Source organism: Chrysemys picta, chromosome 11 (assembly GCF_011386835.1).
Source record: "Chrysemys picta bellii isolate R12L10 chromosome 11, ASM1138683v2, whole genome shotgun sequence".
Taxonomy (NCBI): Eukaryota; Metazoa; Chordata; order Testudines; family Emydidae; genus Chrysemys; species Chrysemys picta.
Window position 1 is genome coordinate 9,923,307 of NC_088801.1, and position 11,332 is coordinate 9,934,638.

General features: G+C 42.7%; 1 protein-coding gene across 1 annotated transcript; it reads left to right on the forward strand.

Annotated features, from left to right (window-relative positions):
• Positions 1 to 10,225, forward strand: TSN (translin). Its single transcript, XM_065561482.1, has 6 exons — positions 1 to 316; positions 517 to 610; positions 6,020 to 6,116; positions 7,127 to 7,242; positions 7,978 to 8,057; positions 8,553 to 10,225. Exons 1-6 carry the CDS (start codon positions 251 to 253, stop codon positions 8,787 to 8,789), a joined length of 690 nt encoding a protein of 229 aa, XP_065417554.1. The 5' UTR covers positions 1 to 250; the 3' UTR covers positions 8,790 to 10,225.
• Positions 10,226 to 11,332: the final 1,107 nt, after the last annotated feature.

The window sequence follows — 11,332 nt, forward strand, 5'->3', positions numbered from 1 at the left end:
AGTAGCAGCGGCTTCAGTGTTGAATGCGGAAGGCTTTCGAGGCGATGGGAGCGGGCCCGGCACTAGGAAAGGCAGCAGGTCTGCGCCGCGGCTGTGGAAGGACCCCTGAGCCTCTGCCGCGCGCGCGCATGTGGAGCCTGCGCCCTGCGTGTTGGAAGGTCCCTGAGCAGCGGTTGCGGCCCCGGCTGGGAGCGGGAGAGGCCCAGCCCCTGTGTGGCGGCTCCCTGCGTGCCCGGCCTGGCGGCGCGCCATGTCGGTCAGCGAGATGTTCATCACCCTGCAGGGGGTCCTCACCGCCGACCAGGACATCCGAGAGGTCAGGGCCCGGCCGGCGGGGCGGGCGCTGGGTGGGGTGGGGTGGGGTGGGGAGGGGCGGGGTGTGCGCGCGGCGTGGCGGGGGGAGGGGCGGGCTACCGTCGCACGTGGCTATAGGGATCAGGGTGTCCCCAGGGCTCCGAGGGGGGCGGGAGTTTCTTCCTCCATCCCATGTCCTGACGTGTTGCCTTCGACTTGCAGGAGATCAGGAAAGTGGTTCAGACCCTGGAACAGACGGCTCGGGAGATCTTAACGCTGCTGCAGGGGGTTCACCAAGGCGCTGGATTTCAGGACAGTAAGTCACTTGTGATTGGTAATGATGTCACAGCCGGAAGACAGCATCTGCCCCAAATCCTTACATTCTAAGGATACAAAGGGTCAGGGAAAGAAGGGAGGCTGTCAAACACTGATAGATAATCTTTTGTTAAACACACCAACTTTCCTTGACTATACTGTCAACCTGCCCATTGTTAGTCGAGCAATTTCTTTTCAGCAAGACCCTCCACATCTGAAACAAAGCAAAAGCTGCTGGGGGGAAAACACCTGAGGAAAACTGAATCCCCCCATCACTGTTGCTGAGAATGGAATCTGAGACCTACTGTGACACTTCCCAGGGGTTATGGGGCACCTCACTTCCACCTGCCCTTAGCATGAGGAAGCATGTGCCTCCTGTGGATCAGCTCCCCAAGTCCACTGGCAACACAAGCACTTCCCTCTAGGCCTTGCAGGCCCATTCCACCTTCTTATACCTTAACAACATAGGAATGGCCACACTGGGTCAGACTAAAGGTCCATCTAGCCCAGTGTTCTGTCTTCTGACAAGTGGCCAGTGCCAGGTGCTCCCGAGGGCATGAACAGAACAAGTAATCATCAAGTGATCCATTCTCTGTCGCCCATTCCCAGCTTCTGGCAAACAGAGGCTAGGGACACCATTCCTGCCCATATTGGCTAACAGCCATACTTTCCAGCTTGAGGTGCAGAGGCACCCTTAAAAATCTGCTCTAACTGAACCAAAAGTTTTGGATTTGGTGCAGGACTTAATAACGTGAGGCAGGATGGCTAGAAACAAATACTTTGATTTGTCATATGTCAGAGGGCTAGTGACTCTCCATGCTCTACCCTCATTCTCCTCCCTGCTCAACCTGTGTAGACTTTCCCTGCTTTGTTCTGTACCCCATTTCCTCTTAAGGTAAGTCTACACTACAGCAGCACAGCCGTGGGGCTGCAGCTGTGCTGCCATAGTGTAGGCTCTCCCTACAGCAACAGAAAGGGTTTTTCTATCAATGTAAGTAATCCATTTCTCTGAGAAGCATTAGCTAGATCAATCGCAGAATCCTTCTGTTGGTCTAGACCAGGGGTCGGCAATCTTTCAGAAGTGGTGTGCCGAGTCTTCATTTATTCACTCTAATTTAAGGGTTTGCGTGCCAGTCATACATTTTAATGTTTTTAGAAGGTCTCTTTCTGTAAGTCTATAATATATAACTAAACTATTGTTGTATGTAAAGCAAATAAGGTTTTTAAAATGTTTCAGAAGCTTCATTTAAAATTAAATTAAAATGCAGAACCCCCCGGACCGGTGGCCAGGACCCGGGCAGTGTGAGTGCCACTGAAAATCAGTTCGCGTGCTGCCTTTGGCATGCGTGCCATGGGTTGCCTACCCCTGGTCTAGACACAGCCATGCTGGGGGTTAAGTTGACCTAACTACAGTGCTCAGGGTGTAAAATTTTTCACAGGCCTGAGCAATTTAGCTAGGTCAACCTAAGTTTTAGGTATAGACCTGGCCTTAGTCTAGGAGACTTACTTCACCATTTGATTCTCTTTTCCCTTTATTCCTCCCAGTTTATAGTTGCTGAAGGAGCAAGTTTTCTAGCTAATGAAGTTGCATGACCTAGACTCCTTGGGTTAGGAGTTGTACAGATAATTACAGCGCTGTCAGTCTGACATCAATCCTGGTCAAAATAATGGAACAACTGATATGGGACTTCTTTAATAAAGAATTAAAGAAGGTTAATATTAATGCCAATCAACATGGGTTTCTGGAAAACAGAACCTATCAAACTAACTTGATATTTCTTTTGATGTGATTACAAGCTTGGCTGATAAAAGTAATAGTGCTGATGCAATAAACATAGACTTCTGTAAAGCAGTTAACTTGGCATTACACGACATTTTGATGGAGACTGGAATGATACAAAATCAATATGGCACACATTAATGGAATAAATACTGGCTAAATGATAGATCTCAAACAGATAGTCATCACTGAGCCAGTGTGTTTCTAATGGGGTCGGTTCTTGTCAGTAGACTATTTACATTTTTTGTCAATGACCTGGAAGAAAACATAAAATCATTACTGAAAGTTTGTTGTTGACCCAGACATTGGGGGAGTGGTAAAAGAGTGGACAGGTCACTGATAGAGTGACCTGGATTGCTTGATGAATTGGGCAGTAGCAAACATGCATTTCAGTATGGCCAAATGTAAGGGCATTCATCTAGGAACAAAGAACGTAGGGCATTCCTACAGATATGGGATTCCATCCTGGAAAGCAGTGACAACTTCGCAGTCATGGTGGATCATCAGATGAACGTGAGCTCCCAATTGTAATGCTGTGGCCAAAGGGCTAATGTGGTCTTTGGATGCATAAATGGGAATGTCTAGTAAGAGTAGAGAGGTTTATCCTATATTTGGCACTACTGCTTCTGCTGCTAGACTACTGTGTCCAGTTCTGGTGTCTACATTCAAGAAGGATATTGATAAATTTGAGAGGGTTCAGAGAAAAGCTATGAGAATGATTAAAAGATTGGAAAACAAGTCTCCTTATAGTGGAGCTCAATCTGTTTATCTTATCTAAGAAGCTTGTGATCCGGTGACCCCATAATCTATGAGTACGTACATGGGGAACAAATATTTGGTGTTAGAGGGCTGTTCAATCTAGTAGCCAAACATATAACAAGAGCCAATAGCTGGACACTGAAGATGTCACACACAAACTCAGACTAGAAATAAGACGCAAAGCTTTAACAGCAAGGGTGGTTAACAACTTGACAAGGGATGTGTTGGATTCTCCATCACCGTACATTTTAAAATCAAGATTGGATGTCTTTTTGTAAAAGATCTGCTCTAGCTTGAACAGGAATTAATTCAGGAAAGTCCTATGGCCTGTGTTATACAGGAAGTCAGACTAGATGATCAAAATGGTTCATTCTGGGTTTATAATCTATGAATCATGAAAGATCATATCTTCCCCCAAGATGCTGTTTGAACATTAAATGCAACAAGCTGTGTCATCTTGAATTGTATTGGAATGCTTCCTTGTAACCCCTGTTTTGGTGGGTAAGAAGAAATTGACTATCCTCTAACCACCAATTATTTGTGCAGATTACCTTAATTGATATCAGAGCTGTAGTCTCAACATTAGCTTCAACCTGGCAGTGATTTGACCCTCCTTGTATCCACTGTTTGGCTGGAACCTAAATATATTGATTAGCACAGAGATTGATAATGACCTTTTATTTGAGGGACTGATAGTTAAACAAGACTGCTGTCTTCCCCAATTTTTTATTATGTAGACTTTATAAGGAATTATTGGTTTATTTTATGTGTTTTATTCAGCCTCATAACTGATTTGATGTTAACCCACTTTCTTGTAATTTATTTTTTGTTTAGTTAATGGTATGTGTAAAATAGGAAACCTTGTTTGGATGTTTCCTCCCCAGACCTCAGGAGTCTCCGAAGTCAGTAAGAGGCAATTCTGTGACTCACCTACTTATGGGCCATAGAATTGCCCCTATAGGCCTCCCATAACTGGTGCCTGAACTGCTGCAATGCTATTGGTTTTTAAGGGAAATTGACTTGTGCATTGATCATAACTTGATGAACTGTGTGTATTCCAGAGCCCTTGAGGGTCTGCTGTGGTGGATATCAACCTAAAGGCTGACACATTCCCCATAAGTGTGTACTCCTCACAAACAATATGAGATCTCATCCAGCAAGAAATGCTGTTCTCCCTCCATTGGTCTCTGACCAGAATTTATAGATCTGGGGTAAAAGACACTGATGCTCTTGGACTCTGGCAGGCACGGTACTGCATGTGCTGTGGGACTGCTATGGCTAAAGAACTTCCCTTGCACTCCAAGTGCGGGTACTGCCATACCATAGCTATTCATACCAGGGTGAGCTTGGCCTTGTGGCTCAGGCATTGGACTGGGACTTTGGAGAACTGGATTCACCTCTCAGCTCTGCCACACAGCTCGTTTGTGGCCTTGAAGCTATCTGTGCCTCGTTCCTCATTGGAAAGTGGGCATAATACATCCCTGCCTCTCACAGGTGCTGTAAGAAGCCACAGCATTTTCAGGTCTCTGTCATGACTTAAAACCTCCCAGAATTCAGCGTGCCTGCACATAGAGTACTGGACTTCTGAACTTTGGGTAACCGTAGAAAGGGTGGCATACAAAAGACTTGGATTTGAACAATTTGAAAGCATAGAGATTGAGGTTTTTCAAAGGTGAAGAAGAGATTTTAACCATTAACTTCAAAGGGAGTTGTGTGGCTCTGGTCCCAAGGATTTGAAAATCTGAACCAGCGTCTTCATTCTTTGATAAAGAGGTTTATTGTTGATCATGTCTGTCTTCTGCTTTATGTGCTCTTCATTGTTGCATGCTCTGTCAATCACCTCACTTTCTCCTCTTCCTTTATTGTCCTGCTGTTAATTCTTTTCCTTCTCTGTGGGCACTGCATGCTCTCTTCAGATTGATTGCACGGTCATGCAAAATCCAATACAAGCTCTTAATTATGGGACTGTGGTGAAAAAGGTATTCGTGTAACGTGCATTTCCCCTAAAGGGGAGAATGTTACATCTCCCTGCCTCATAGCCACTATAGTCTGTCATCACTTTTGCTGTTTTTCAGCATGTAAAAAAAACCCAAACTTTTTGAGGACCTCTTTTTTTTCCCCCCCTCTCTCTCTAAATTGCTATACATATGTATAATTCTGTATGTATAAGAAAAGCTGAAATAAGACTGTTACATTGGTTGTAGCGGAACAAAACATTGCTGTATGGTTTTCTGTTAAGGTGTATTTGATATCTATAGGTGGCAGTGGTTAGTGGATGAATGAGCCTGAAACCTTACTTTTCTAAATAGGGGCTTAAAATCCTGCTGATTGTGAGTGGTAATCTTATAGGTAACGATGGTTTGAAACATAATTCATTCAAATGTATATAAAACAGAAGGGGCTACTGGAAAACATAGATCCAAACCCAGCTATTATCCATTGTAGTAATAATCCTTTTTTATCTAGTAGAGAGTTATTGGATTTGGAACAGAAAGAAAAGAATATCTCTCATCGTTGAATAGTCAATTAATTTGCATGCGATTGCTGATCTGGGTCTGTGATGTGACTGAGACTTAATGATGACCAGTGATTCCTAAATAAATATGGAGTGACTATTGTCATGTAACTTGGAACTGTGGACCAGTGGTTGGAGTTCAGGTCTGAGAGCCAGACCTCCTGGGTTCTCTTCATTGCTCTGCCACTGACTCCTGGTGTGACCTTGTTCAAGTCACTTAGCCCGTTTGCTGCACTGATGTGTAAACATAGTGTGCTGATTGGAGAACTTTAAGTAGCGTTATGTACATTCACCGGATTCTTTTGCAAAAATTAGTTTAGACACTTCCTAAATGTTGCACTGTTTCTTTTTTTCAGTACCAAAGAAGTGTCAGAAGGCCCGGGAACACTTTGGTGCAGTCAAAACACAGCTAGCATCTCTGAAGACCAAGTTTCCAGCTGATCAGTACTACAGGTCTGTAAGATTGCAAATAACTATACTGATGACAAAGTTTTGATATTCTAAATGGGTATTACACACTTTAAGTTAAAAGGATTCTGTGAAGGTGTGATAGGCCCCAACATTTTTTTTCTACCCTACAAATTAAGGGTAGCATTGGTTGACACTTTTTTCCTGAATCAAAAATGGCTATTTGACCAAACTTTTTGGTAAAATTGTTCAGCTTTCAAAAAAAAAAAAAAAAAAGTTTTTTCCTTACTAGAATCATGTTTTGAAAGTTGAAAATTTTCATTTTCTATTTTTTTGAAGACTTCCTGACAGAAATAATTGGGCTTTGTTTTGAGTAGTTCTAATTAAGGGCCTGATTTTCAGAGGTGTTGAGCACTCACACCTCCGTTCACTTCAATTAGTTGTTAGTCTGTTGCATTTCTGAAAATTAAGCTCCAAATCTGTCATGAAACGTACATCTGATATTGGGAATTATTCCCAAATGAGGCAGTCCTCTTTGGCCCTTGTTTACTTTCCCTGCCAGTAGGGGACTTCTCTGAAGTACTCTTCTCAGAGCAGGAATCTTGTCAGTTAAATCCATTGCTAGCTCGCATGAGGTTAGCCATTACAAAGGATTGGAGAGAGGAGGTGAACCCTCCAACAGGTTATCTTGCATCTTGTACATGTCTGTTGATCATCTCACACTGAGCACCTTGAGTTGTTCAGGTTGCCAAGCCCACAAGCTCAGACTGACACACTAAACCCATATTTGTGGGGTGGAATTCTTTTCATTGTCAAGGAAGCCATTGTTTGTATCAAAATATAACTTTTGGATCGGTAGCTGTGAAACTTCAGTTCTGTCAATCTTGGCAGCGTGTCCAACTGAAGTGCAGTGCTGAAAGTAAACATGCAGCACACATAGTATAAGGTAGACTAGATATTTAATACTTTCAGTCTTTAACTTTCAGTCCTTTCTAACGCAAGTTGTAAAAATGTCTTGAATGAATTTTTTCACCTCATTGTGTGTTTCAATATAGATTTCACGAACACTGGAGGTTTGTGCTACAGCGCTTGGTGTTTCTGGCAGCATTTGTTGTCTACTTGGAGACAGAAACATTAGTGACTCGAGAAGCGGTTACAGAAATACTTGGAAGTAAGTTCATATTAATTAAACTGGATAAAGTTGTGAAGTTCTTAAATTTAGTGGTTTGCAGAGACATGGCAAGGTGCAAAATGCCAGATTGGTCAGCAGAGTTAGATTTAATTTCCTATGGAATGAACAGATTAAACACCAGCAGAAATTTATCTTCATAAAGATGCAAACCAGACTACAAAAAATTTTAATCTGGGAAAAATAAAGACACTTTTGCTTAATGTGGCAGTTTCGGAAAGTAATTGTTTACTCCTAAGGATACTTGACAAAATCATGTGAAATTAAATTTGCCTAGGATGTTGACTCTGCTTTGTCTGTTTTTTCCCTCCCACTACTTTTGTTTTAAATGTTAAATAAGAAGTTAGCATAGTTAATGTTTTGGAGCTATAACTCTGCACAGAGCAGAGGATATTTAAAAAAAAAAATTCAGGAGGACTAAAAGTTTTACAACAGAAAACTCTCGTACTTCTGTGATCCTGTTGGATCAAGTGTAGGGTATTGTCTCCTAGGTAGAGGACATGTCCGATATTAAACCACCATGGGAGCCAAGTCAAAAGGCTGGAAAAGAGCAGTATTTACGTTATATGTGGGGAAACAACTGACTTCTATATTGCCATCGGATTTCTTATGTTTGAAATGTCTCCTGTAGCTGACTTGAAATAAAGACATTTCTAACTTGCTGCTTGTGTTCAGGTATGATATTGATTCAGATTGCAACTCTGTTTTTCACCTTAGTTGAGGCTGATCGAGAGAGAGGTTTTCACCTGGACATTGAAGACTACCTCTCTGGGATTCTGACTCTTGCCAGTGAGTTGGTAAGTAAAAGATATTTACACAAATTGATAGCTAGTGTGAAACCAACCAAAAATGAATGGCCAGTAGCTTGTTTTCCAGACCCTGCATTTGGGGAGGGTAGAAGTTACATTGCATAATGCCCTGGTGTTGAACTCTTAGCTAACTGGCCTTTCCAGCTACTATGAAATGCTAAGGTAGCAACTAGGAGTGAACCTCGGAAAGGGAAGAACTAAGTGCCTACTTCAACTTAATCGTGTCCAGATTCAAATCAGTGCCTTGATTGAAAGTGAGGATTCTCGTTACACAAGAAACCATTCTATATGATGAGTATAACTAGTCTGATTACCATACATTGATGCTTCTTCATTCAGTAAACTGACAGGAAAAGCATGTTTGGCTGTAGAGACAGATTAAGGTAGGCGACCTCTGTCTTCAGAAGGATTTGAGAGATCTGACTTGGCAGTTGCATGTGTAGTCAACCTTCTTCCATACCATCTGACTTGTTTCCCCCGCAGTCTAGGCTGGCAGTGAACAGTGTCACCGCAGGTGACTATTCTCGTCCTCTTCGCATCTCCACCTTCATTAACGAGCTGGATTCTGGCTTCCGTCTCCTCAATCTGAAAAATGACTCCTTGAGGAAGCGCTATGATGGCTTGAAGTACGACGTCAAGAAAATTGAGGAAGTGGTTTATGACTTGTCAATCCGAGGACTCAATAAGGAGGCAGTGAGTGATGCTGGGGGAGAGAAATAGAAGCTGCTGTTCTAGCAGGATCATGGATTACCTCAGATGGTTGCCAGTGAGGGTGGTGTGTTAGCAAAGCCCTCCTGCCGTAGTTTAGAAGAACCACAAGCTGAAAAAATGCTCTCTATTTTCTTACCAAATGTGTAGTACGGGTGTTAGAACGCAAAACGTTTTGTAAAATCATGTCTAGGGAAGGGCAGCAGGCTTTCTGTTTCCAGTGAAGTTACTCTGTCATAAACACACATCTCTGTTCTGTGTACCGTAGCAATAGCTGTCAAGCGCTTCCTGCAGCTGAAATTCCCGCTTAGTTCTGTGGAGACACTCCAGCTCCACCGCTGTATTGTTCTGGCAGTGACGTGCTTCAGCTTTCTGTGCCCACACATCCTCAAAGGTGTGTGCGTGGGATGCAGCTTAACGCAAATATGACATGGCATTTTGAGAGACAGTGTAGCTATTCAGTTCCTTTTTAAAAAAAACACTGATCTTCATTGACAATTTTTTCTGTAATTTCCACCCACTTTAGTAACTTGAGCAGCAGAGACTTGTATAGCAGTTTATTGCCCTGATCTTATTTACTGGTTACAGCATATCAAAAACACTAAACTGCAAAATTAGGCTAAGCAGCTCATGTAGACATATCACTGGGGATCAGTCTTTTCCATATAACTTTGGCATATCATGCCCAGGCATCTCAGTATTATTTTTTTAAATGACGAGTTTTTTGTTACCAGAAGGACAGCCGGCTGTTTCTCAGAAATGTCTGCTTTCGCTTGTTGGCATTGTTCGTTACTGTGGGTAAACAATGTTGAATTTTAAAGTGAATCATTTTGTTTTGAGCACTCCACATAATTACCTTTCCGACTATCAGACTTTCTAGCACATGCATGCTAAGGCACACCTGATAAAATGCAGGCATCTTTTGGATTCTGAGTACTTTGTTCCTGAATAGGCCAAAAGTTCTGTATTTTTTGTTTGTTTGTTTGTTTGTTTTAAGATCCCAGATAGTTAGTTCATGTAATAAAATGTTTGTATCTTAAGAAAAGGGAAAAATTAACGTCAAGTCTAGTTTGCATATGAGATTTTTATACCCAAAAACCTGTTTTTTTTTCATTGTCAACATGCAAATTCACACATCACACAGGGTGTTTATACCCCTTTCCTAAAGGCATGCATTTGAATTTTACAAAACCTTTTTTTTACCATTTTGTGTAATGTCCTAGTTTTTCTTCTTTAAATATAATGTGTCTAGGATAAGGACTGTTTCCAAAGGATACAAATACCACTTGTTGAATATAAACAAGCAAAATTACAAGCAGTTGTTGAAATTCCTGTGAATCTTTTAGTTTGTAAAAGTTTTTGCAGTTAGCTGTTAAAGCTTGTTTTAAAAAAATCATTGGGAGAAATAAGTTTCTTTGTTATCTTGACCAATAAAAGCTGTTCTTTGCCTTCGTGTCCATCTGGTAATTCTGTCTCTTGCCTGATGTTTGTTAATGTCACCACTTTTCATCCTGCAGTCCAGCCTGAGGAGATTTTAATACAAATTCACCCTGCCACTTTAAAATTGGTTGATTAACATACGATTCCAGTGCATTAGCTGGGAAACTGGATCGGCCACCTGGGATCAAGGAGGAGTGAGGATTAAGCTGTGAACATATAGAACCTACCCAGAATGTGTGTTTGGGATTCTGTTGTGTGGGGACTTGAACACTGAGGTTCTGTCTTCGGTACTTCTGTGGCCTGTGTTATTGTGGTACTTGAGTGCCTCACAATCTTTAATGTATTTATCCTCATATGAGATAGGGAACTGATATTACTGCCGTTTTATAGCTGGGAAACTGAGGTACAGAGATTGTCACTTGCCTAAGATCACACAATAAGCCTGGGGGAGTGGGAAATTGAAGCCAGATCTCCTTACTTTGCCGGTAGCACCCTAACCACTGGACCATGCTTCCTCTCAAAGCTGCCACAAGCAGCAGAAGTTCAACTCCCTCTCTTGACCACACCCATCCCACCAACATTCTCTGTGTCTTCAGGAGGGATCTTTCCAATGTGGTGCTGCTGGGGCTAGATAACTAGTAACCCTCCCCTGGGTCTCCAGGTGTCTGGGGAGCAGGAAGGGGAACACTGGGTAGCCTCTCTCTCCCCAAGCAAGATCATTCTAGGCCACCAAGTATGGGCTGCATTCTTCATTCTAAATGCTTGTCTCGGTGAGTGGATAGGGTGTAGGAAGCAGCACAGTTTGCTCACAACCCGCAGCAGGGAGCACAGAGGAAAATGTTCCTGCTGCACCAGCTTCTTGAAAGATCCTGGGGGCAGAAAAGCCCCATCATCTTTAGAGCAGTAACAAGGAAACCTCTGGAGTCGTAGCTGCATGCAAAAAAACCTTGAGCTTCTCTTTCCTAGTATTTGGTGCCAAAGAGAAGGGTATGTTTCTGCCCCAGAGCTGCATGTGTTGTCTTGCCAGCTGCCACTGGCTTAGGAACGGGGGAAGGGGAAATAAAATTCCCCTGAAAGACTCAGTTTGGGGGAGGGAGTGGCCTGTAGCTGATGGT